This window comes from Aythya marila (genome assembly GCF_965140915.1).
Source record: "Aythya marila genome assembly, chromosome: Z".
In the NCBI taxonomy this organism is placed as follows: Eukaryota; Metazoa; Chordata; class Aves; order Anseriformes; family Anatidae; genus Aythya; species Aythya marila.
The window spans coordinates 9,633,117-9,657,509 of NC_139080.1; the positions used below are offsets into that span (position 1 = coordinate 9,633,117).

At 62.0% G+C, this 24,393-nt stretch overlaps 1 protein-coding gene across 3 annotated transcripts; it reads left to right on the top strand.

The window, feature by feature from the left end:
• Nucleotides 1-1,684: 1,684 nt before the first annotated feature.
• IL11RA (interleukin 11 receptor subunit alpha) lies at nucleotides 1,685-23,870 on the top strand. Of its 3 annotated transcripts, XM_082784158.1 has the most exons (14): nucleotides 14,872-15,062; nucleotides 15,664-15,862; nucleotides 19,333-19,432; nucleotides 19,720-19,780; nucleotides 19,981-20,147; nucleotides 20,266-20,380; nucleotides 21,331-21,363; nucleotides 21,702-21,865; nucleotides 21,955-22,118; nucleotides 22,221-22,362; nucleotides 22,770-22,865; nucleotides 22,983-23,082; nucleotides 23,266-23,348; nucleotides 23,430-23,870. In XM_082784158.1, exons 2-14 carry the CDS (start codon nucleotides 15,797-15,799, stop codon nucleotides 23,447-23,449), a joined length of 1,311 nt encoding a protein of 436 aa, XP_082640284.1. In that variant the 5' UTR covers nucleotides 14,872-15,062; nucleotides 15,664-15,796; the 3' UTR covers nucleotides 23,450-23,870. The 3 variants fall into 3 exon arrangements, with proteins under 3 accessions (XP_082640283.1, XP_082640284.1, XP_082640285.1); XM_082784157.1 differs by lacking the exons at nucleotides 14,872-15,062; nucleotides 15,664-15,862 and adding an exon at nucleotides 1,685-2,032; XM_082784159.1 differs by lacking the exon at nucleotides 15,664-15,862 and having other exon boundaries at nucleotides 14,874-15,062.
• The last annotated feature ends 523 nt before the right edge of the window (nucleotides 23,871-24,393 follow it).

Consider the following 24,393-nt stretch of genomic DNA (forward strand, 5'->3'; position numbering starts at 1 on the left):
TCCAGCGCTGCGGCGGCAGGGAAAGCAGCGCGTGGCCGCCTGCCAGCACCGGCGCCGAGCAGCCCGGCTCCCGGCGCCCAGTGAGCACCACGAAGTGTGGGGGAAAGCCCAAACTCTGCTCCTGGGGTGGGAGACCCACAGCTGAATGCTGGCTGCCACCCACCCAGCTCCGGCCTTTCCGAAGGGGCTGGTCCAGGAGGATGCTCGGCACCGTGCAGATTGCAGGGTACTGGGGTGCGGAGCAGCATGGGGGTGGGAAGGGGAAAGCAAGGAGCTGGATGGAGGGGACTTCTCCCTGCCCAGAAGCAGCCCTCCTACATCCCCAGGCTCCCCAAATCCATGTGAGCCACTGGTTTGGGGCAGACGTGAGCAGGCTGGTGGGGTCAAACTGCTCCTGCAAAGCACTGGAGAGGCCATGGGGCCAGCTCGGAGAGGGACATCCCCAGCCCTGGCAGGGCCCCAGCTCTTGTAACACGGGAGGGACAGACCCGGCCACATGTGGCTGGCGAGGCAGCAGCCCAGGCCACGAGCAGATGTCCCGAGCTGGGCCATGCCTAGCACAATGTGGGCACCAAGCCTCAACCACAGCCGAACCCGTACCCGCAGTGCGGCCACATATCTTGCCCCACCTCTCCCAAAGCCCCAGGAGCACGGCAGCCGTCCCCTTTTCGGATGGGGAAAACCACTGTGATTACATATAGCAGCAAAGCCCTCACTTCTCCAACCCATGTGGCAGCACAGGCACTGCCGAGGGGTACGGATCTGTCATTCCCCAGCCCTGCCACCCCAAGGGACAGGTCGGTTTTCCCATCGGATCCCGCTCACCGAATGCCTGAACACCCTATGTGCTGCTCACGGAATTCCTTAACACCCCATATCCCGCTCATCGAATTTCTTAACACCCCAGGGCAGGAGGCAGAGGAGACTCCAGACAGGGAGGGGTTTCCCTGCTGGTTACACCACTTCCCGGGAACGCCGCCTGCGCCAGCGCTGCTGCTGCAACGATGGCAGCGTGCGCTGGCCCCGGGGCGCTGTGTTATTGTAGGGTTGCACAGGAGGGCTGGGGTGAAGGAAAACACCAGTTTGTTACTGCAGGGTTACACAGGAGGTGAGATGACTCATGAGTTTGTTATTGTGGGGTGCAGAGCACGAGCAGGTAGCTGGGTGCTGTTGTGTGGTTGCAGAGGTATGTGAGGATGCCGGCGAGGATCGGTTTGTTATTGTAGGGTTGCAGAGGTGGGCTGCGATGTGGAGGTACCCCATTTATCCCTGAAGGGCTGCAGAGAGGTCTGTTATTGCAGGATTGCTGGCGTCACGCCACATGGGTGCTGCACACACCCAGGCATGTGGCCCTTATCTCAACACGGGCACCGTGCCCAGGCAGACGGAAACCTACGGCCCCAGTGTCCTCACCTGGGGTCTCCATCCCATCCCAGGGGGACCCCAGACCACACTTGGCCCCCGGGGGCCAGGAGAAGGGAAATTCCCAATGGGTTTTCACCAGCTGCTTCCCACTGCAGACTTCCAATGTGTTCCTTCCTCACGATAATTTTCACTCTGACGAAACCATAAAAATAAAAAATAAAAACTAATCCAAGGGGAAAACAAACAAGGCTTCGTGAAAAAGGGGAATGCAAACGCTCCCTGAAAGCCGTGAGGAGGCAAAAAACCCTTTCCCTCAGCCCCGACCCCCGCCGGGATGCCGGGGGCGCTGCCCCTTGGAGGTGCCCGGGGGCGAGCCGCGCACCGGGGGCCGGGGGTCGAGCGGTGCGCCCGGGGGGTGCGGAGCTGCGGGAGCCGCTGCGGGAGCCGGGTGCGGATCGGAGGCACAGGAAGCGTCCCGGGGAGGCGGTGGAGGATTGGCAGCGCCCTGCTCCAATTGTGCAGCGAAGGCGGCGGGACCGGACCGCCCGCTGCCGCCCCGAGCAGCCCGCAGCGGGCTCCCCGCCGCCGGTGCCACTCGTCCCGGTCCCGGTCCCGGTCCCGGTCCGCCGAGCACCATGGACACATAGCCGCGGAGGAGCGCAGGAAGGTAGGACACCCCCTCCTCGTTTCACCCCCTCCCCACACATCCCCCTCTTTTTTCCCCTCCCCTTATATCCCGGCTCGTCGCCGCCGCCCCGACGCCGCGGTGAGGGGCGCCCGGCTGCGGGCAGGCTCCCGGCGCCGGTGTATCCCGGTGGTTTGCCGCTTGCCCCGGAGGTACGGGGAAAAGTAGCGCACCCCCCACGACCCTCCTCCAGCCTGCCTACGGGGGTACCCGGTGCTGCTGCCCTTTCCGGCTCAGCGAGCCTCAGATGCTCGGGGGGTGGGAAGAGGTCGGGGGGGCGCAAGCTTTGAGCCCCTTCCCCATCATCCGCAGATTTCTCTTCCCCCCCTCAGCCCCACCCCCGCTCTCCTCGTCTCCGGGGAGAGTTTTCTGGAGGAAGGCTCGAACAATACCAGGCAAGCCGCCGGTCCCCCTGGCAGGGCCCTGTCTTCTCCTGGGGGGTCGGGGGAGGGAAAAGCTGCTCTCAATTAGGAGAGGCGCGGAGAGAGGCGCTTTCCCATGCGCAGGCACCGCAAGGGCTCTGCCTGCCTTGGCCCTCCTTGCCCTTGGCCGCTGGTCCCAATCACTGCTCCTCAGACCCCTGGCAGCCCCTGTGGATGCCCAGCCCTGGTGCCACCCTCACACGCTGGCCGTGTCACCCCCAAACCCAGCCACGTCCTCTCCTCGGGTCCCCCCTGAGTTCTGGCAGCAAGTTGGCAAAGTGTGCGAAAGGGGGCTTTGGGGCTGCGTTTCGCTTGGATTTGGCTGTCTGCAATCCCAGCCCCTTCCGTGAGGCCGCTTCCAGAGCCTCATTTTTCTTTAATCCGATCTCCACGGCGAGAAACCTGCGGTGTCAGTGGCCAAGGGGGTGCCAGGAGTTGCCTGCTTCTGCTCGGCTGCAGCCACGTCTGGCGGCGGTGTTTGCCGGAGGAGGTGGGGTGTTTGCTCTCCGCCAGCATTTATGCGAGGGCAGGTCACCGTCTGGGTTACGCTCAGGGCTGCACGGAGCCCATGGCATCCCAGCCCTGTGTGGGGCTTCTTGCTGGTGGAAGCCGGGTCAGCAGGGCTCCTCCTTGGGATGGGAATGGGGTGGGATGCAGCCACCGTGTCCCCCACCCTGTAGCACGCATGTGCCCTCTGCTCCATGGAGAAGAACGGCTCAGGGTTCGCCCTGCCTCCTGCTCTGCGAGCTGCTTCGGTCTTTTGGGAGCCTCACGGGGAAGGGAAAACTTCATCATGTCTGATAAGCCATTTTTTCCCCGTCCCGGAGAAGTCTCCGGGCTGGCTGTCACGGCAGCAGGGGGGGAGGAGGATGCTTGGCCGGGCGCAGGCCCTGTTTGTGAAGGATGAATGAATGACTCACAGCGCCGCGAGTCTCCCCGCCGTCTTCAGCTTGGAGGCAGCGCCGGTTCCCTTTTGTGGCTGCAGGGTTTATCAGAAGCTGCTGCGTCCCCCCATCTGCAGGCACCCAAGTGCCACCCAGCCCTGTTCTCTCCCCTTCTCCCCCACCTCACCTGGACCATCCCGAGCATTAGCGGGGAACCACAGGGAGCCAGGGACGGAGTGTGACATCCTCACCTGTCACAAGCTCTCGGTTCAAGCCCTTTCTTCCTGCTCCGGTCATGTTCAAAGGCGACTCCAGGCTCTTCCTGCTCACACAGGGCTAAACCTCTTCTGATTTCCTGCCCGAGTATATTCCTGGATAGTTTATTCCCACATGGCTTTGTGCCAACATTGTGCTTTTAGTTCAAGACCTCTTCTCCCTCTCCGGTGTTTACCCCGCTGTATTTATAGCATCTTCGTTATTTTGTTAGGCTGAGCAAGCCAAGAGATTCTTGTCTCCTTGTGTCGGATCAGATGTGGGCTGCCTTGATCTTCCTCTCTCTCCATCTCCAGCTCACTCCATCCGCCCTTGGCCGGGTGACAGCCACAGTCCCTTGGTGAGGCTGGTGATGCAAGGTGCTTATTTTTTTTTACATCCAGCATCACGTCAGAGCCTCAGGATTCGGGAGGGCAGCTGGCCTGAGTGCAGGGACCAGTGGGCTGTAAATATCTCACTGGGGATGTGTGCTGGGGGTTTGGGCAGATCATGCATGGAGCCCAGCCTGGCGATGTGCCTGCGCATGTACAATGCTTTCATGCTTTCCCTGTGGGTTTTGCTGTGAAGGAAAACGGAAAGGAAAACCCCTTGCAAGATGCTTATTTGGGCACTTTCCCCCCCTCTCATTTCCTCTCCTCTTGTTCAGTCGTGGCACAGGGTGGCTCTGCCCATGCCGAAGCCGCAGCCGAGGATGGATCTTGGCTCGGCTGGGCGCTCTTCCCCCAGGCACTGCGATGGGGCCTCACTGGCATTCGGGATGCTGATGCAAACCCAGCATCAGGAATTAGCCCTGGGATATCTGGGGTGACTCGCCGGGATGTTTAGAGAGTTTTTGGTTTTTCTAAGTGTTCCTGTGGTTACAAAAGCATCTCATGTGTGAAAATCACCAAGTCTCCCCGGACGGGGATTTAGTGACCCCGTGGCCCGAGTTCTTAGCAGCAAATCTCCACGCCTCCCAGTGATGTTGTTCTCCAGCACATCCTCCCTTCCAGGCTGCGAAGGTGGGAAAGGGAGGTGATGTCTTATTAGAGTCATGGCTTGCTCGTCATCTCCAACAGTCACATTCCCATGGGCTGTCTCCGTGGAAAAAAAAAAAGAAAAATTCCTCTAGAAATTAGAAGCAGGTTTGTCGTCTCAGAGATCAGCATGTTAATAGGAATTATCTCTCAAAACTGGCTGCTCCCCAAGTCTCTGAGTCACCCTGTCACTTAGGCAGCCCTGGCATGGCCACGGAATGGGGTGAGCTTTGGGCTCTGCCGTGCTGTCCCAGCACTCGCAGCCCCTAAAGTGTGCATCGGGCTCTGATGCGGTTGGCACTGCTCACAGGCACCGGCTGGAGGGAGGATGGATGAGTGAGCGGGGCTGAGGGGTGAGATCCTGCCTCCCCTCCAGGGCACGAGTCTCAGACATGGGGAAAAAAAGGGACAAATGTCTCCTCCTCTCTGCTGCATCTGGTGTTTGGGGTCTGGGAGAAGAGGAGCAAGAAGGCGAACGGCACTGCAGGACCTGATTCACCTCTGTCTTAGCGGGATTTGTGCTGTGGTCACATCTGACCAGCGGAGCCTGGACTCGGGCCAGAAGGGATCAGTCATTGCTGAAAAAGCTTACGAGGGATTTCGGAAGGGTTTGCTGGAGGGTCTGGCTGGGGGGAGGCCACATCTGCTCGCACACGTTTTCTGAAGATGCTTTTGGAGATGGCAGCCGGGCTGGATGGACCTCGGGTGGGAGCTGGTGTGGTCGGACGCGGGGCTGAACCGTGCGGGTGGCGACAGCTGGGGGAACCTCAGGTAAGATCGTGCATTGAGCAGCGTGAGAAAACACCCGCTGTAAGCAGGGATTAGGAAAATCGTGCAAGTCCTCGGGTTTTTGTTGGTCTGTAGCCACTCGGGAAGACCATGCAGACCTCGCTGCGGACAACTCGGTGGAAGCGTTTGCTGCGCTGTGCAAAAGTGCGAGCGAAATGCTTGGCCGTGGGGAGAGGGGCTGATGCTGAAAGCATTTAGTGGGGTTTTGGAAATCACTCCAGGGCTCCCCAGAGGCTGCTGGGCTCTGGTCCCCTCCTCTCAATACGGAGAGGGCAGAAATAGAAACAGCATAATAAAAATGGTTATGGCCCTGCAGAGATTTCCTTATAGGGAGGGGTGGAAAAGTTTAGGGCTCCTTCGTCTAATGAAATCCTGATGGTGGAAAGAAGGTCATTTGGGCATTTTCTATTTTACCCGAGCTCCTAAAGTGAAAACAAGGGATGGTGAGCTTGGTTAAAACAATGATGCTGGAGCTGCACCAAGTGACAGAAGCCATGAGCCAGCAGAGCTCCCCGCCACGCCAGGGGCACAGAGGGGCCCAGTGCTGGCTTGGCACCGTTTTTGGGAGCATGGCCAGGTGGCATCGGCTCTGCAGCCATCATGGGGGGTCTTCCTGGGGGCCCAGAGCAATGGATTGCCCCCGGGTCCCGTCCCGTGTAGGGATGCCACGTAGCATCCTGTGGGCAGCCCTAGGGGTGAGTGCCTGGTTTTGGCACGCGGGTTTGGATTTGCTCGCAGAGCACGTGAGAGGCGGTGGCTCCGTGCAGAGCAAGTCCCTGTGCCCCGTGGGGCTGGCACGGTGGTGCCGGGTCAGCTGTTTCCTTCGCCCTTCCTGTGCTTTCACCAGCCCTTTCCTTTGGGACCAAAACCCCGCACGCTTCATCCTGGCCAGACCGATAGCTGGAGCCGGGATCTCGCCAGCCCCTCTTTGATGAAAGTCGGTGCGGGCACCAATGCCTCCTGAATTCAATAATGCCATGAAAGGCGTGATTCAGACCGCTCCTTCCTGCAAAATTAACTGGAAAAAGGAAAAGAAAAACAAAACAAAACAAAACAAAACAAAACACAAAAGGGCCTCGGTGACGTTGAGAGAGACACGGGGGGCTGCTGCAAGGGGTGGTGGTGGGTGGCTGTGCCAGAGCATCGCACAGCGCTGTGCCAGGGTTGCGACAGAGGGGCTGCAGCTCCCGACAGCTGTGCCGAAACAGCCCCGCAAAGGTCCCCCGGGGCTGGCTCAGCTGCGGTGTCCCTGCTTTGCTTTGCGAAAGCCACTGTCACGCACGGTGCCCGGGCCAGCTGGCATCTCCCCAGACTTTCGTGCAGAGCTGGGACCGGCCCTGAACCCCTGGGGAAGTCCACGGGAGTCTTTCCTTCGCTTTCCATGAGTTTTGCCCCAGGCGAAGTGTTAGGAGGAGCTGGTGGGCTGGACCAGCTGTTGCTCCATCCTCGGCTCGCGAGGGCCAACACGCAACCCTGGGGGACTCGGCTGCCCGTGGGCTGCTTTTGATTTGTAGCTCCTGCGAGGCTCCCAGGAGGCTGTTTTGCAGCTCCACCGAGACTGCTTGGCCGCATCCCGGGTCTGAGTTTTGCAGCATTACGGCTGGAGCGTGACAGCACCAGGGAAGCGTCCCTTTTCCCTCGGCCATCCCTGATGCCATGCCCTGCTCTCTTCCCCATCTCCAGCCTGAGCCGTGCCCGTTGTCCTTGCACCCACAGCACCCAAAAGCAACCTGGCAGCGTGGGGCTCCCTGGCTGCTGCATTTTTCCCCCCTTGGAGCTCCCCGCAGTGCAGGGTGCACACCGGGAACAGGATGGAGCCCCTCGCAGCGGCGCCGAGTGTGAACCCAGGAGGGGACAGGCTCCCGGAGCATCCTGTTGACAAAGCTCTTGGGCTGCTGCAAACCCCCCTTTGCTCCCTCCCCGGAGGCTGCAGACAAGCTATGGGATCCCTGCAACTCCAACCGTGGGGGCACTTTGCTCTGAAAATGCCTCCAGGGACTCTGCTCAGCCAGCAAGGCGCAGAGGTTTGGTCTCAAAGCAGCCCAGGAGGAAGATGCTGAGATGCAGGTTGGGCTGGGATGGAGCTTTTTAAATAACTGGTGGTGCTCACTCTGTGTCTGGGATGGGCAAAGGATGTAAGCGAGGTCTGAGGGGCAGGTAGCATCTATTTTTGTCCCCTGGGGTGTAGCTGGAAGAGGTGCTGGGGCAGTGTCCCCAGGTGATGTCCCCACCTGGGGGGTGGCACACGCTGGACCTGGGGTTAGCAGTGAGCAGGTCTGGAGCTGGACCGTGCCAGCTGTGTATTTGCCCGGAAAGGTCCCTGAGGGTTTTTCCTCACTTATTTTCCCCGGTGTTTCAGGGAGGGCAGCAAGCGCCTCCCCACCACCCCTCTCGCCTCAACAAGGGCAGGGCGGAGCAGAGCCGAAGGAAACTTTTGCGGCCAGCTCTATGAATTTCCAATTAACAGCTCGCCTGTAGCGGGCCTCGCCACCGCGAGAGAGGTTAACGCACCTAATGCTTGGAGAAACGATCCATTTTTCTCGGTAATTTAATCGCGTGGGCAGGCTGCTCGCTGACAGAGCGCCAGCAGCCGGCACTGAGGAGCCTGTGTGCCGGGCTGCAGCCCGTAACCACCTTCCCTGCGCGAAGGAGGAATGCTGACCTAATAGAAAAGACATTTAAACAGAAGTTTTAAAGAGCAGCTTGGGTCAGACTCGAGCGCAAGGCTGCAGTGTGCTCTGTCCGTGCAGCGGCAGGGCGCGGGGACGTCCCCGCTGGGAGCCACGCACCGGGAGCGCCGGTGCTGGCGGCCGCCCACTGGCACAGCCGGCAGGGGTTACGGGGGGCAGCTGCTTCGTTTGCTGGAGAAAAAAAAAATAAATAAAAAAATAAAGACAGTTTTTTGGAGGCCGGCACACGTTGTGAATTGAGGCTGGGTTCAGCGCCTGGCTTCGGCTCTCGCCGGGCTGGAAAAGCCGCGGCGTTTCGCTCTGACATTTTCCAAATGAGACGTTTTGATTTTGATTTGATTTGATTCCCCACCCCAAGGTAATGTTTGGAAGCCAATTTTAGCTCGATTTAATTTGAACCATTTTAAAAAAGTAAAACCACTGAAAACTAAACAAGGCCTATCATTTAGAACAAAATGTTTTGGTTTTCATTTTCCTTTTGGCACGAAAAATGCAAACTTTTTTTTTTTTTTTTCCGTTCTCCTCTTGACCCACAAACAATATTTTATTTTTTTCCTCTCCTGGTTATTTCCCAAGAGGCAGAGCTGGGGCGTTTGGGGGGGGGGGGCAGCTCAGCCCTGCAGCCATCCCCAGCAGGACGGGGTGGCACGGCGTGGGGGCATCCCTGTGGGAGCCGGGTTGGGCACCCGGTGCTGCGGCTGGAGGGGTTTTTGGATGGGGAGCGGGAGCCGCTGCGCTGTCAGCCGTCCCGTTGCCAGCACTGACTCAGCCGGGAGCTCCTCGAAGTCGGGGAGGCCCCGCGGCAGGGGAGGATTTGGGACAGCGTGGGGCTGTCCCCGCGGTCCCTGGGGCTGGGCAGAGTCCCGGGGCTGAGCCCCGGGCTGGATGCAGCCGTGCTTGGATGCAACCCCGCTGGCAGGGATGCAGGGAGCCGCAGGGAAGGGTGAGCTCTGGCATTGCCTTCTCCCCTTGTTTATTCAGGTTTAAAATTAATCTGACCTTCCCCCGCTCAGGCTTGTGCAAACATTGCATGTCCCGGGGCGGGGAGCTCCCTTCGGATGTGTTTTCCCCTGGCTTTTGCTGTCTCCAGGTGAGGTCCCCCTTGGGGTGCCCATGGGTGCTGGGTGCCCGCTCTTGCCGTGGCGGCACCAGCCCTGCCATCACACGGGGATGGGAGCCTCTGGCTGTAAAGCAGGGCACGGTTAATCCTCCGGACAAACACTGAGCACTGCCCAAAGCCAGCTGCTGGAGGAGAGCTGCCAGGAGGCTGGGTGCCCGGATCCAGCGCCTTTGGGCCGGGCGAGGGGAGGCTGTGGTGCTGGCAGGAGGTGCCAATCGTCCCCTGTCCTTCCTCTGCTGTCCCAGCCTCGCTGCCGTCCTCCACCCTCGGGGCCTCGCCAAATCTCAGCTCTGCACTCCCCGGCTGCCCTGGGACGTCTCCAGGCGCCTGGCTGGGAAGCGGGGTGGAAGGGAAGAAGGCGCGCTGCGCCGCAGCCAGTCCTGACCCAGAAGTGCGCGCTGTCACTCCCTGACTCATCCGGCACCTGATTTTATTTTTATTTTTTCCCTCCCCTCCCCGAAGCGGCGTGCTGCATACCACAGCGGTGCTTTTTATAGCCCCGAGCTGCAGCCTCGCCGCGTTCCCAACCAGATCCCCGGCACCAAGGGGGACCTGGTCGGTGCCAGCCGTGCCGGTGGCAGGGACACCGTCCCCATGGTCCCTGCGGCGCTACAGCAGGCAGAGCGCGCGGGCAGCAGAGGAAGATAATTAAACCCTAACCCGGAGCCACGCTCCCGTGCTGCGGAGGCGTTTAAAGAGCCAAATTAGTCACCCGCGTGCCACGTGCCGGCTGGGGCCGGTGGCTAGCGGAGGTGGCTTGTCCCTCGCCGTCCCCCCCCCCCCTCCCCGGCTCCAGAGGGGCTGTGCTGCTGTTAGGAAGGTTAGAGGGAGGCCAGAGGTTGCTGCCCGCTCCCTGGGAGCATTTTTACGAGCTCAGGAAGCCTGCTGGCCCCGCCGCCCTCCCACGCGCCTACGGAGGAGGCCGCCGGGGCTGCCGCCAGCTCCCTCGCAGGCCGTGCGTCTGGAGCGTCCCTCTGTCCATCCGCAACGCCGGGCTGCGTGCGGGGCCGGCGGGGTCCCGTGGGGAGCGGGGTTCTGCAGAGCCGGGGCAGGCAGCCAGCGGGCAGGGAGCGAGGGAGCCTCGCGGGGAGCAGCAAAGGGGAGGCGGGGGGGGACCCGCCGGCACCGCGCGTGCTTTCTCCAGACGTGATTTCACCGCCGCAGGGAGGGAGCACGGCCAAGGGACGGGCCCCGCTCGCCCCGGCGGCACCCGGGGCGTTAGTCATTGGGGCCGAGCCGTGGCGAGGGGGACGGGGTGTGCCCGGGGTCCCCGCGGCACGGCGAGGGGACGGGAGGCCCGGTGAGCCCTGCGGTTCTGGGGAGCTGCCAGGGAAAAGGCGGAGGGGAGGAGGGAGGGATGGGGGAGGCTGCTGGGCTTGCAGCCCATCGTCCCCCTCCTCGCTGCCACGTGGCCGGGAGCCGCTCGGGGAGGGGGCAGAGGGGCAGCGGCTGTGCCAAGAAGCCAGGTGTGCGCCCGGCGAGCAGGTGGGGAGGGGACGGGATGGGACAGGACGGGACGGGACGGAATGGGACGGGATGGGATGGGATGGGGGCACCTTCCTGGCTGGGGCTGCTCCTTCACCGCCTGGCTGCTGCTTTTTGCAGTGGTGGTGGGGAGGTCAGCACACAGGGGAGGAGATGCTGCAGGGAAGCTGCATCCATCCATTGGGGATGGATGTGGGGTTGAAGCTGCCCCTTGCAGTGCTCTGGCAGCCACCGCTGCTCTCCCAGCTCTGCACCAAGGGAGCTGTGTGGGGGCAGTAACACCTTGCCACCCCCCATCCATATCTCTCCTCCTTCCCGACCTGCCTGCTGGTAAATGCTGGAGCCCGGCCCGATGCCAGGCAGTGCAAGCAGAAACTCTGACCGGCCTCTCCTTCACCCCCGGGGACCCGATACCAAGAGTTTTCCCGTGGGCAGAGCGGGACTTTGGGGCAGGAGAAAAGGCAGGCGGTGAGCAGCGGGCTGGGATGTGCAGGAGTGGTTTAACCACAAGGGCAAGCTGCAGTTTTAACCCCACACAGGGGTTTGCTTCGAAACCTGTGTCCGCCCAAAGGTGCTGGGCTGGCTGCGCTCCTCGAGCATCAGCACAGGGGCTTGTGCCAAGGCACCGCCGGTCCGTGGGGCAGCTGATGGTGGCCATAGGGTGGCCATAGGGTGGATAGGTGGATGCCAAGGGCAGGCTGCTGCCCCTGCCCTCCCCAGGACACGCTGGGGCTGTGACCGCACGCTGGCTGCCCCCGAGCCGCTCGCGAGCAGCACTGCGGAGCCGGCCAGGTGCCGAGCATGCCGGGAGAGGGGAAAGCCTCGGAGACTCGTTCCGAAACAAGGCTGCCCTTTTATTCTTCTTTACGACTGCGTTTTAATATCCACAAACACCCCTCCCTCCCCGGGCGGCTGCCAGCAGAGCCTGCATCGCCTGCGCTTGGCCGACCGAGAAACCCCGGCCAAGCCCAGGGCCCCAGCGCGGGAGAGAGTATTATTTTTTCCCCCTCCTTTTTAATATATGTTTTCTGTAGCTCTAATTGGACAGGCTTGAGCGCTGGCCAAGGCAAACACACCTGAGGGAGTCTTGCCTTGCAGCCCCCATCTGCTGTGCCAGAGGCTCTGCTCCCCACGCAGCCGCTGCCTGGCCCCTTTATAGGGGAGGGGGCTGCTGGGCTGGGTTTGGGGGGGGACCATGGAGAAGCCCCCGCACAGGAGGAGAAGGCAGCACGGCGTTGCACTGGTGAGGCTGCCTAGGAGATGGTGCAGAGCTGGCAGGGGACCCCCCTTTCACAGCATGACCCCCACCCCACCTGGAGCCAAGGTACCCCCCACCTGGGGTCTGTGCCCACCTGGGGGGAGGACGGAGCGGGTGCCAACCCTCCACGTGTGTGCTTCGAGGGGTTGCAGCCCCCCCCAGCCCCCTGTGTGTCCCACTGCGGGGGGATTATGGCAGCAGGGTGAGGGTTTAAGGGCTCCCCGATGTGCCCCGGTGTGTGTCGGGCTGCGGGGCCACCTACCCGGTGACACCCATCCAGGGACCATTCGGGAAAGCGAGCAGGGGACATTAACATGCCAGGCCACCACAATGGCTTGCATTGACAGCCAAATCCCAGCCCGGCTGAAGGTCGGGTGTTTGTTTAGCGCTCCGATTCCCCGCTTCGTTGCCTTTCTTGGGTGGGCTTTCCAGCTCAGCTTTCCTCGCTGCAGTTGGTGCAGGGGCCACCCCGGTGCCCCCATTGCCCAGGGGCTGAGCAGCGCAGCCAGGTCCCACAGCACGTCTGTGCTAGCCAGAGCCAAGGGCAGCTCGTGGGGGTCTTTGCTTGCCCACCCCGGGCTCCCACCTCTTCTTCGTGGTGTTAAAACTTGGTGCCAAGCACCTGGGGTGCCCACCCTGACCGTGCGCTGGGTGGCACCCACCACGGCTCATCCTGGAGGAGCTTTCCTCGTCCTCTCCAGGTGCCATCTCCCAGGGATGTGCAGGGCACGAGGCCGGGTCCCTGCTCCATCCACGGGGAAGGACGCTGGCCCCGACCACAGCGTGTCATCCCCTCCTGTTCACCCTGCCCAAGCAGGCACGGAGCGGGCTGCAAACTGCTGGGGGAATCGAGGTGCTCCATCAGTAAACTATAAAAACCCAGATCCATCCCCACCAGGAGCTTGCTGGCTCCCTGCAGGTGATGGGCCGGGCATGAGGAGTTTGCACAGGCTGGGACATGCCAACATTCCCCCTCCAAGTGGGGATTTTTGGGGTGCCGTGGCTGCTGACGGGACCTCGGTCCCCCAGCCGGAGCCAGGGCTGCGCAGAGGGCAGCTCGAGCATTTCGCGAAGGATTTCAGAGCCGCCCTGGCCTTGATTCAAAGCAGGCTGAAATGGGAACATTTCGAAATTCTTTTGGATGAGGAAAATTCCACGGGCAGCCCCCCTCCAGAGAAAGTTTGGGATGGTTGAAATGTTTGGAGAGAGAGGCTGCTTGCTTTTGTTTACTCTGAACTATAACATCGGAGGGGCGGGGTGGGGGGGAAGAAAAGGAAAAAAGGAGACAATGGGAGCTTGTAAACAGAGCTGTCCCCGAGCAGGGCCGGGGCGTCCCTCCAGCATCGTGGAAGGAGATGTGTCAGCACGCTCACAACTTTGCCCTGCTTTCCCCCCTGCTCGGATACGCTCACACTTAATCTTTCAGGAGCACTTTCTTTTTTTTTTTTTTTCTTTTTTTTTTTTTTTTCTTTTCCCCCAGCACAAAACGATCCAGCCGGTGTTTTTCCAACCTTCTCAACTCACTGCCCCCGTCCCCTGAACGTGGCGGTGGCCTCCCCTTCTTACACCTCCTGGTGTAAACCCTGTGCCGTGGCTGCTTGCCCCAGGTGGAGGTGGCAATGAATTGGGGAACCTTTGCTGTGGCAGCGTGAGCAAAGGGGCAAAAAAAAAGAGCTTGTGGGCACGAGGGTCTGCAGCTGCTGTCACCCCCCCATGCAGGTGCCACAGCACGCAGAGTTCATGGTCCTTTGGTGGTGGCTTTATTTGGCTGCCCGGGTGGCTCCCGGTGACACCTGAAATCCTCCCCCAGCCCAAAAGGGATTTTGTTTTGCAGAAGAGTGACAGCAAATTGCTAGCTGCGGGAGCATGTGTGCCGTTGAAATGAAACGTTACCAGCTCCTGAAAGCAGGCAGTAACGGCGAAATGTTTATTTTGGACCTGCCGCCCCGCGGCGTTTTGGCTGACCCGAGCGCCTTCGTGCCTTGGAAATGGAGCTGTGCCCGATTGCTCCCAGACACCAGCGAGCCCCCGGGCACGGGGCGGGATGGGGCCGTGCTGCCTGCTGCTCCGGGCAGGGATGCGCTGCGGGGCCCCTCTCACCTGGCTCCAGGCTCAAATTCATCGGGAGCAGCCGGGTGCTGGTCTTGCATGGGATGCTCACATGTGCGTGTAGATGTTCATACGTGGATGCGCATGCTCTTCATCACAGCTTCAGCTTCTGCCCCTCCGGCATGCTCTCTGGGGGTTTTTAATTAGGGCCAGGCACCGCTTGCCTCTGGGTCCGTTGTGGGTTCCTTGCACTGCCCCAGGAGAGCCGGGCAGCACGAGGGCTGGACTGCGTGGTGAAGCCCTTCAGCATCCAAAAGCAGAGCAGATTTGGCAAAACCAAGCCTGTATGCAGCCTCCAGCACCCAGCTTCATTCGGGATCAGGAAAACACCCCAAATACAAAACTCTCCTGGGACAGAGAGTTTTATTCTTTCCTGCCCTGAGTTTATCCCAAGCTCACCAAGGTCCCTGCGAGCAAAAGCCCAGCGGGTCCCACCCCTGCCCTTGGGTCTGGCACAGGCTCTGCAGGCACAGTAAGGATGGGGCCCCTCGGCCACCTCCCACGGGACCCCTCTCCATCCCTTGCCCTCCGCCGGCCAGCTGTCTTTAGGGCCAGCAGATTATTTTTAGGAATTTCTCCAGCGTGCGACTTAGGGCGAGGCGGGGAGCCTGATGCTGGGGGCTCCTCTCACTCCCCCCCCTCCACCCCAACCCTCCCCCGAATAAAAGGCTGCCAGCTGGCAGGGCTCGGGGGCTGCTGGCTGCTAACAGAGCCCTTGCTGTTTGGCCCCTGCCGATGCTTCAGGTTACAAGCCGGGAGCCAGAGACTTCTCCTTCCGCGGGCTGGGGCAGGGGAGGGCGCGGGCGAGGGGCCGGGCGGAAATCGCAGCGCTGGGGTGGGAGTTTCCCAGGGTCAGAGCAGAAACCGTCCCGCAACGAAGCCGCCGCGATGCTGAGGCACGGGGTGGCCCCCTGGTCCCCCAGCACCGGGTCCCGTTAGCAGCTGCTGGCCCCACGGAGGAGCGAGGTGCGAGGGGTGGCCCCCGGGGCACGGGGGGGCTTGGGTTTGGGTAACCGTGGGGCTGTGGGCAACGGGGCATGGCTGGGTTTGGGGTGGTGGTGATGGGTTGGATGGGGACGGGTGTTTGGGGTGGGAGTGGAGCAGAGCCCTTCCCTGGGCGGCGATGGGTTTAACCCCGCGTTTGGGGTGTGCTGGGGTTAGCCCCGCATTTGGGCTGCGTAACCCACCTTTGGGTTGTGCTGGCTCGAACCCCGCATTTGAGCTAAAATAGGGGTTACTGGACTGCACCAGCCCCCCAGGGAGAGTCTGCAGCTGGTTTTGCTGGTCTTTTCGGGGTTATTCCCGCAGCGGGTGCTGTGCTGCCTGTGTGCACAAAGAGGTGCAAAGGGAAGCAGCGCTTTTTGGGGTCCCCAAGGCACTGCACAGGCAGGGGACAGCAAGCAGTGGTTACCCATTGGACTCGGAGAGCTGTGGGTGAGGAGGTGCTGTGGGCACTGCCAGCAGTCCTGGGGGCTGAGTATGGCCCTGGTGGCTCCAAAAAGAGGGGAGGGAGGGGGAACGTCCCTCCCTCCCTCTCCATTGGCACCCATTGTTTGGCTTTCACCAGGCATGCCGCAGCTTGGTGGGTGCCAGAGGCACGCTCCCCGGGGGCCTCGGGTTCCTCCTCTCCCCCGCCTCCCCTTGTCCTCAGATTTGGCAAAAAGCAAGCAAAGGATGAATGCGAATAAAAAGCGCTGAAAATGAGGGCACGGCAGCTGCTTCCCAGAGGGCGAGCCCTGGTGCAGGATACGGCCCCTTCCAGCTTGGTAAGGCAACGCAAGAGGCAGCGGGGGCCATGCGGGTGCCGCAGGTTTGTGCCCCCTCCGCGCTGAGCCGTGCTGTCAGGTACAAAATCCTCCAGCCTTTCACTCGCATCTGGAGAGGGGACGCTGTCAGGGCGTGCAGGGTTGGGGGTCACCATTCCTCCTCCTGCCTGCCCCAGCTTTGCTGTGGGACCGGGATGCTGCCAGCTTTCTGGGCAGGGCAGCAGCACGGGCAGGGGTTCAGGCCACGCTGCGGCTCCTCAGAGCGGGGCACAGCACTCCTGCAGGGCGGCCAGGAGGAGGGGGGCTTAGCAGGGCGCTCCCCGCCCGACCCCGAAGGAAAATGAGCTGAAGAGGGACATTCCTGCTGCTTCAAAACGCCACCGCCCTTGGCCACGGGAGCAGTTTCCCACAGCGGGCACTGGCAGAGAGCAGGGACTGGGCAGCGGGGCCGGGGATGCTCGAGCACAGGGGCACAGCACGATGGCACGGCCAGGGCGCTGGAGCTGGCCAGTGTCACCCCTTGCCTGCTGCAGGGTGGCATTCTGCAGGTGGGTGACTCCAGAAGCACCCAGCACATGGTGGGCAGGGCTGCCAAGTGCTCGTGGTGTGCTTTTTGTTTTTTTTTTTTTTTTTTTCTCCCCCTACATCTCCATTTCAGTGATGCTGCCCCAGACCACCCTGTGGAGGGGTTGGGAGGCACCACGGCTTTTGTGCACTCGGTGGGGAGCAACTCGTGTGTGCCCCCAGCTCTTGTTTCCCCCGTGCCAATGTGGCATCGTCTGCGTGTGTCCCCCTCACCCGCCCCACCCCTGGCTCTGTGTGCGTCTCTTCCTCTTTGAAGAGTGACTTCAAATGAAGCAAAGCAAAAAAACAAAAACCAAAACCACTGTCTTTCAAAGCAGCGAGTGCAATGGAAAGTTGGCCTCCCCCAGGAATCTGCGCTGAGCTCTGCCAGGCCACTGCGGGGCATGGCACAGCACGGCCATGCCGAGGGGACTGTCACATCCCACATGTGCATCGGTGCTGGTGCACGTGGCTGTGATTGGGGGGCGGGGGGGAGGCAGGACAATTTGATTTGTAGCGTTTTAAGATGCTGATGCTGATGGTTTCTGCAGGATGGGGCTCGCAGCAGGACTCGTCCCACAGCTCCCCAAAAGCCTCAATCAGAAAATCTTTGGATGGGCTAAAGAGTCACGAAGCGCGCTGCTCGCTGCTGTGCAATCCCAGCCCTTGTCCTTTCCCAACGTGGCTCTGGGAACTGGTGCTGTGCAGCCCTGGAGGGGAAAGCAGCAGCTGCTAGCCATGTCCCCACCATCCCACACCAGGACAGAGGGACGGCCGGGTGGTGTGGGGTGGAAGACAGCACCTTGCATTTTCACCCGGTGCCTGGGTGCAACGAGAGCACCCCGCACCAGGGCAGGCGTGCCCGACATTGCCACCATCCTGGGGCTGAGCCACTTGCCCCGGGCTGTCCCCACTGACCCAGCCGTGGCTGGGGAGGTCACCCCGTCCAGGCAGGGAGCAGCCATGCGGGGAGGAAGAAAGGCTCTGATTGTTCCCTCTGCCCCGGCTCGGCTCCAGGCCACTCTGCCGGGACTCCCTGTCCCCGGGTGCGTCACCACCGGTGCAGACATAGCGGGGCCAGGCTCCGCCTGTGTGGGGTTTGGGAGCAAGCAGCACTGCTAAGGAAGACATCCTAACCATACACGTGTGTGGGCATTCATTTTCACAAGTATTTTACCCTCCGTGAGGGATTTTGGGCGCAGAAAGCCAGGGCATCCTTCCTGCACCGAGCGGCTGCCTGGCCCTGAGTGGCTGGCCGCCGGCCACGCCACAGCACTGCTGGAGCACAAAGTCCCCGGGTCTTCCCCCGGCCTGCGGCTCCTGCCCGGTGGGACGGTGCCGTGGCTGCCACCCCTCCCGTGGGCTTCTGTCTGTGGCCGTCAGGATGGCACAGAAGGGATCACCCCGTGTCCCGTCCTGTGATATTTGGCTGCAGCTGGGCTTTGGCAGCGGTTGGGCAGGTCACCGGGAGCACCCCCTCCTTCCTGAGTTTTGGGGAAAAAAATGAGGAGATCCAGGGGGCAAAACGCCGTGGCTGGGCTGGGACTGCAGCAAGGCAGCTCTGCTTTCGCGTTTGCACAGCCCACACTTCACAGAGCAGGACAGACGGGAGAAGAAATTATTTGATTTTCAAACTATGTCCACGCTAGCACACTCTCCTTCTCCCTGATCCCCCCGAGCACCATCCCTTAACTTTGGCCAGTGTGGTGCTTGGAGTTATTTTTGGTGTCTGCTTTTAGAGTGTATTTTAAGTCTTTTTTTCCATCACTGAAATATTTTACTTTCAGGCCTAGTATTCCCAGTTAGTATCAGTTACCAGCATAGTTTTGGCAGGGCTCTTTTCACTGATGTTTCTTGGGAACATTTCTCTGTGTGGTTTAGTAGGAAAAGCTTATGACAGTCTCATGAAATTATTTATGTGTGGGGCTTGCAGTTGAGCCTGGCTGGCGTGCGCAGGAGGGCGGAGAGCAGCTCCTGCAGGTATCTGGAGCACCGTGGTGTGATGCAGGAGCGACACGTTCCTTTTCCCCCTTGCACAGGGGAAGCCAGAGCCCAGCTCCCCACCTCTCTGGGTTTTAGCACATCACCCCGTTTCTCTCATTTCCTGCAATCCTCGTGGTTTGGTGTGTGGACCATGGGCACCAGCTGAGCACAGGGGGAGCAGCATCAGCCCCAGCTCGCCGGGCTGGAGACCAGCCGCCTGCCTGCGGGACGGACACCACCAGCTGCTCCGTGGCAGCTTTCCAGGGCTGGGATATTTCCCTCAGAGCTCTCAAGTCCAGGTGACTCAGCAGGACAGGGATTTACACCCACGGGGCTGCAGCATGCACCTGCCCCTGTGCCTGGGGTCTGCAGGAAGTTTACTGCCCCTGACACAGAAGGGCACGGGCTGCATGGACCAGCCCTGATGCCATGCAGGGACGGGGAGTGAAAGGGACCCGCAGGCATCCCCGCTCTCGGTGCAGTCTGAGCTCTCACGGAGCTGCTCCTCCTGCTGCATCAGCCTGTTCAGAGCCAAACGCTGCCTCCAGCTGCATAAAGCCAGGCCAGAACTGATCTCTTTTTGCTCCAGCTGCACCAGTGCAGGGCTCTGGACCACCCTGCTTTGCTTGCAGGGCTTGGGAGCCAGCCAGGGCTCCCAGCACAGGGCTGCAACAGCAAAGAGCCCTCAATCCCTCCATCCCACGCAGCTCTGAGCTCCTGGACAGTGTTTTCACATTGTGTCCCCACTCCAGGCATGGGGATTCCTCAGCAGCCCTCAGTGGGGACAGGAGTGATGGTGTCACGGTCACCCTACTGTCCCCAACAGGAGGGGGTGAGGTGCTGGGGCAGGGCGCATGGTCCCGCAGGGATGCAGATCCCAGCGCTGGGATAACTCACTCTCCTTTCCCTCTCTGCCCCCCCAGATGCACAGTCCCACCCGAGGCCTGGGCAGGGTGATGGTGTTCCTCGCGGCAGCCCTGGCATCAGCTTCCCTCGCCGTCCCCGAGGGCTGGGGAGAGGAAGGTGAGCACCCCCGGTCCCCTTGGTCACAGCAAGGCACAGCCCTCCCAGCATGGGGACACGGGGGAACCCCCAAAAAGGGCACAGACCAAACAACACCAGTGCCTACCCTACAGATGCCTTCCCTTCCCGAAATGCAACCCCACAGTATTGGGTGTCCCCTGGCCAGCCTGCTCCTAAAGCTGCCCATCGCCCAGCCCCAGCTGGGACCAGTCCTTCCCAGTTCCCCGCGTGCAGCAGGACCCCAGGGGTGGCACGCGGGGCTGACACCCCTCTGTGTGTCCCTCCAGGTGTGCAGTACGGCCAGGTGGGGACGGACGTGACCCTGTCGTGCGCCGGTGCCCACGCCGGGTAGGTGTTTTGTGTGCACACCACGGGGTGGTTTAACGGGAGGGCTCCAAAATAAAAAAAGAAAAAAAAAAAAAAAAAGAAAAAACAACAGCATGGGAGCAAAGTCAACGTCTCCATCTCCAGCTGTGCCTGTCTCCCCAAAGCCTGCGGGGTGTCCCTGCTGTCCCCATCCCCTAACGCCCCATCTCTCTCCTCCCCAGCTCGCCGGTGCAATGGAGACGAGAGGGAGCCACGGCGCTGCCAGAGGGTTCGGCCGTCCATCAGGGAGCCCTGGTGCTGCCACACGCCAGCCTGGCTGCTGCGGGGACCTACAGCTGCCACGGGGAGGATGGCAGCCTCCTGCACACCGTGTCCCTGCGGCTGGGGCGTGAGTAGTGTGTCTGTGGGCTGGGGTGCCGAGAGGGGATGTGCGCATGTCCCCGCGTGCTGGCTGTGCTGCAGGGCAGGGGACCCCTCGCTGACCGTCGCCTCCCCGCGGGCTCCAGACCTGCCGGGGGTCCCCTTTGTGTCCTGCAGAGCGTCCGACTATGAGAACTTCTCCTGCTCCTGGACATCCAGCCTGGAGACCTTCCTCCCCACCAGATACATCACCACCTATAGGTGAGGGCAGGGTTTTGGGGGAGCCCTCCTAAGCGTAACCCCCAAATCCTGCCTGCACCCCAACCTCTCAGCCTGCACCCTGTGTTCACCACCTGCCCCAGAGCATCACGTCCCAGGACCGGGCTGTTCCTTGGAGCAGAGCATGCTTTAGGGCACATGCACAAGCAGCTTTCCAGAGCAGCGTTGGGGTCCAGCACAGGCTCCCTCCCTCCCTGCTGGTGCCGGAGGGGGTGGGCAAGAGAAGCGGGTTATCTGCAAGCCTCCAAGCACTTCATCGTGCTCCAGGATGAAAGGAGCTGGTGAAACGGCGCTGCCGCTGCTTCTAATTATCACGGCAGGCCAAATTACGGGGCTGCTTTGAAGTCAGCCGGAGCCTGTAAAACCTGCAGCGGGGCCCTGCTGACAGCCGTGCAGGCGCAGGAGGGGAGCAGGGCTCTCCTCGATCCCCCCCCTGCCCCGGGCACCCCCGAGTGCATGGGCACAGTGGGGAAAGGGCGGTCAGAACCGGAGCTACGTGGAGCTGGCAGCAGAAAGCAGCGGGTTCTGGGGCTGGAGCGCAGGGCAAGAGCAAGCCAGCTGCTGGGGAGTGGAAAATAACACCACGTCCCTCCAGGGCTGCTTTTATTAGCGTGCTTGCTGCCGCTGTGCACTGAAGAGCAGCAGGCAGGGGGTGTCCTCCAGTGCTGGGGACCCTCCTGCACATCCTGGTTAGGCTGGGACCCCCAGCCCCTGCTCCTTGCTGGCTGTGCTGGGTATGGTGTTAGCTCCAGCCCCTGTGCCATGGTGCCCAAGGGGTGCAAGGGGGCAGTGGGGTGCAAGGGGGCAGTGGGGTGCAGCAGAGCAGCCCCCCAGGGCTGGTGTGTCCTCACGCTGGGTTACGGTGGAGTTGTCTTCATGCTGCCCCCTGCCCCCCAGTCCTCACCGTTTGCTTTTCTGTCTCTCCTTGGCAGGAAGAAATCGCTGACGGGAGAAGAGAAGCGGAGGTAGGGCTCACTCCCACCCTAGTCCCGTGCCCTGGGGACCGGTCCCCATCCAAAAGGCTCTGCTCCTGTCCTCAGTAGGGTCCCTGAGGCGATAACTCCATGGAGAAACAGGCTCCCCAAGCCATGGAGCTGGGATGGGGGGATCCCTTTGGCTGTGTTGGGGATCTGGGGGTGACAGGAGCAGCCTGGACTCTTCCAGAGCTGTAACAGGGGTTGCCTCCTCCATCGGGCTCCTGGTGTGGCGTTCTCCCCATGTGCCCCCCACCTTAGCAGCACCAGGGAGCTGTGTACAACAGGGATGGGGGGACATATCACCACCCCTCCTCCCCATCCTGCAGGAACAAGAGCGGGCACGTGGGGCCGTGCCTGCAGGACCCATCCCGCGCCGGGACCTGCACCGTGCACCGCTCGGAGTTCTGGAGCTCCTACCGGCTGAACATCACCGAGGTGAACCCGCTGGGCTCCAGCTTCCGCCTCCTGGACATCACCATGCAGGCCATCAGTGAGTGCCCATCCCCTTTGTCCATCCATTCGTCCACTCGTGGCGTGGGGACACAGCCTGACGGGGTGTCCCTGTCCCCTCCCGCTCAGTTAAGCCGGACCCTCCGGAGGGCTTGGTGGTGGAGCCCGTCCCCCTGGCCCCGCGGCGGCTCTACGTGAGCTGGAAGTACCCCGCCTCCTGGCCCAAGGAGCCCCACTTCCAGCTCCGCTTTCGGCTCCAGTACCGCCCCGTCATCCACCGCTCCTGGTCCGTGGTAAGCGGCGGCCGCGGGGGCGCACGGCGAGGGGTGCTGGGGTTGGGATGCTGGCTTCAGGTTTTGGGGGTGCCCACGTGCCTGACGTCTCCCGCTGCCCAGGTGGAGACGGTGAACCTGTCCGAGGTGATCACGGACGCCTTCGCGGGGCTGGAGCACGTGGTGCAAGTGAGCGCGAAGGATTTCCTGGACGCAGGGAACTGGAGCGAGTGGAGCGCGGAGGCACGGGCCACGCCGGTCAGAGGTGCGGGGCAGGGGTCCTCACGGCTTGCACCATCCCTCCCACAGCCCCCCCAGCCCCTTCCCCGTGTCACCTCCCTCCCTCGAGTGTCACCGGGGCAAGACCCAGCTCCTGGGGTCCCTTCACGTTGCCCCGCATCACCCAAAAACTGGCCCCCTGTTGGGAGGTAGAGCTGCAAGGGGGCAAAGCAGCTCCCATCTCCTGCTGCCCCATGGCAGGGTGCACTTTGGGAACTGTCCCCCAAGGCTCTCAGGGCAAACTGGAGCTGCCAGGAGCACCCCAAGGACATCCTTGGGCTCCCGGACCCCAAAGGCAACCTTCTTTACTCCTCCCTGCAATGCTACCCCTGATTTTGGGTGACTGAACTTCCACTTCTGGGTGACTGATTCCCAACCCTGCTGCCCTCCTAGACCCGGCCACCACGGCGAGTGAAGGAACCACTACAGATGCCAGCCTGGAGAGCCTGGCAGAGGAGCCCTCGCAGGCTCCCAACCCTGAGCCCATCAGTGAGTAGAGCTGGGGGTCACGGGCGAGGCTGGGGACTGGGGTGGGAGCAGGTCCCAAGACCTCGCCAAGTGCCAGGGTCCGTGGTGTCCCTCGGCCGTGACAGTTTCCTGTCCCAGACCGCAGCGACCCTCTGGAGAAGATGGCCATCCTGGTCTCCCTTGGGATCTTCGCCTTCTTCATCCTGGCTGCTGTTCTCGTCATCACCATCCTCATCTGGTAGGCAGGGTTCTGGCTGCATGAATGCTGTCCCCATCCCGCTCTGGCCCCTGATACCCTAGCACGGGCACCCCATGTCCCCCAGGCCCTGTGCTGGGGTCCCAGCTGGATAAGGGTGCAGAGCAGTCCCTGCGCCCAGGGAGGGCTGCTCGGGGTCCTCAGCCACCACCTCTCCGTCCCCAGGCTCCGAGTGAGGAAGCACAGCAAGGACGAGACCAAACCCCACAACTTCTTGGTTGCTGCCACCCACTTGAAGGCTCTGCCAAGTGAGTGCCGGGGCAGGGGCACAGGGAAGGGCTGAGGCAAGGCAGTGCCACTGACTGACCCCCTTCCCTCTTTCTCTGCAGGGACCCAAATCCTGCCATGAGCCCCGTCCGACCCCGCTCCGTGCACCCGCTCACCACGTAGGGGCCGTGACACCACTGTTGGCCCCAAGGGCCCCACGCTGCACAGCCTCGGACACTGCCCCCAGCACCCTTTGGGTGCAGGATGGACCCTAAGGATGGAGGCTGTGCTTCCAGGAGCTTTGGGCTGCCCGTGCCCGCCAGGAGCCGGCTGGAGACACCTCGGACTCAGGGCGACGAGCCATGCTGAGAACGTGGGGACGGGGCACCGAGCCAGCCCCGCGCCACTGCGCCGTGCCACCTCGAGGGGGACCATGGGCACAGGCTCCCAAGGGTGCTGCGCGTCGCTGAGCCCCCTCCACCAGCCGTCTGAAGGCACAAGGGACCCCCACACCTTTCTGTGATCCCAATAAATGGGGTAGCGTTGGCGCTGCCCAGGCAAGACCCCTTTGCACCTTGCTGCCAGAGCCCCCCTGCCCTGCTCAGACCTTGCTGAGTGCCAGCAGAGGCTGCAGGCTGGTGGCTGGGGCATCTCCACTGTCCCGCAGCGGGGACACAACCCTGAGCAGAGCCCCCTGCTTGGCAAGTGCTGCTCGGGCCCCTCCTCACACCTCGACCCGGCCCCCATAATCGCTTCCATGTGTTGGCACCTCCCAGCCCCGGTGCTTGGCGCCAGCGGCTCCGTGCCCAACCAGATCCAGATGGGGAAACGCAACCAGCAGCAGCGTGGGGTGGGTCTGGGGGCTCTTGTGTTACCCGGGGCTGCCCGAGGCAGGATCCATCCCACCACCGTGGTCCCCATGCGAGGCAGGGCTGGGAGGTGGCTCTGCTCGGATCTTACCCCAGCATCCTGGGGTAAGGGAGTGGGGGGCAGCTCTGTGCCCTTTGCAAGGGCTGGTGGCAGCACCAGGCATGTGCCTACCTCCATCTCTGGTACGCTGCTGGGATGGTGCCATCCTGGGCTGGG

What these genes read in the sequence shown, in the direction of transcription:
- IL11RA (XM_082784157.1), top strand. Translation starts at nt 1,700, where the DNA reads ATGCCGGGGGCGCTGCCCCTTGGAGGTGCCCGGGGGCGAGCCGCGCAC. An exon ending in TGCGCCGGTGCCCACGCCGG is followed by an intron (nt 19,781 to 19,980) that starts GTAGGTGTTTTG and finishes TCTCCTCCCCAG; the next exon opens with CTCGCCGGTGCAATGGAGAC. An exon ending in ACGGGCCACGCCGGTCAGAG is followed by an intron (nt 22,363 to 22,769) that starts GTGCGGGGCAGG and finishes CTGCCCTCCTAG; the next exon opens with ACCCGGCCACCACGGCGAGT.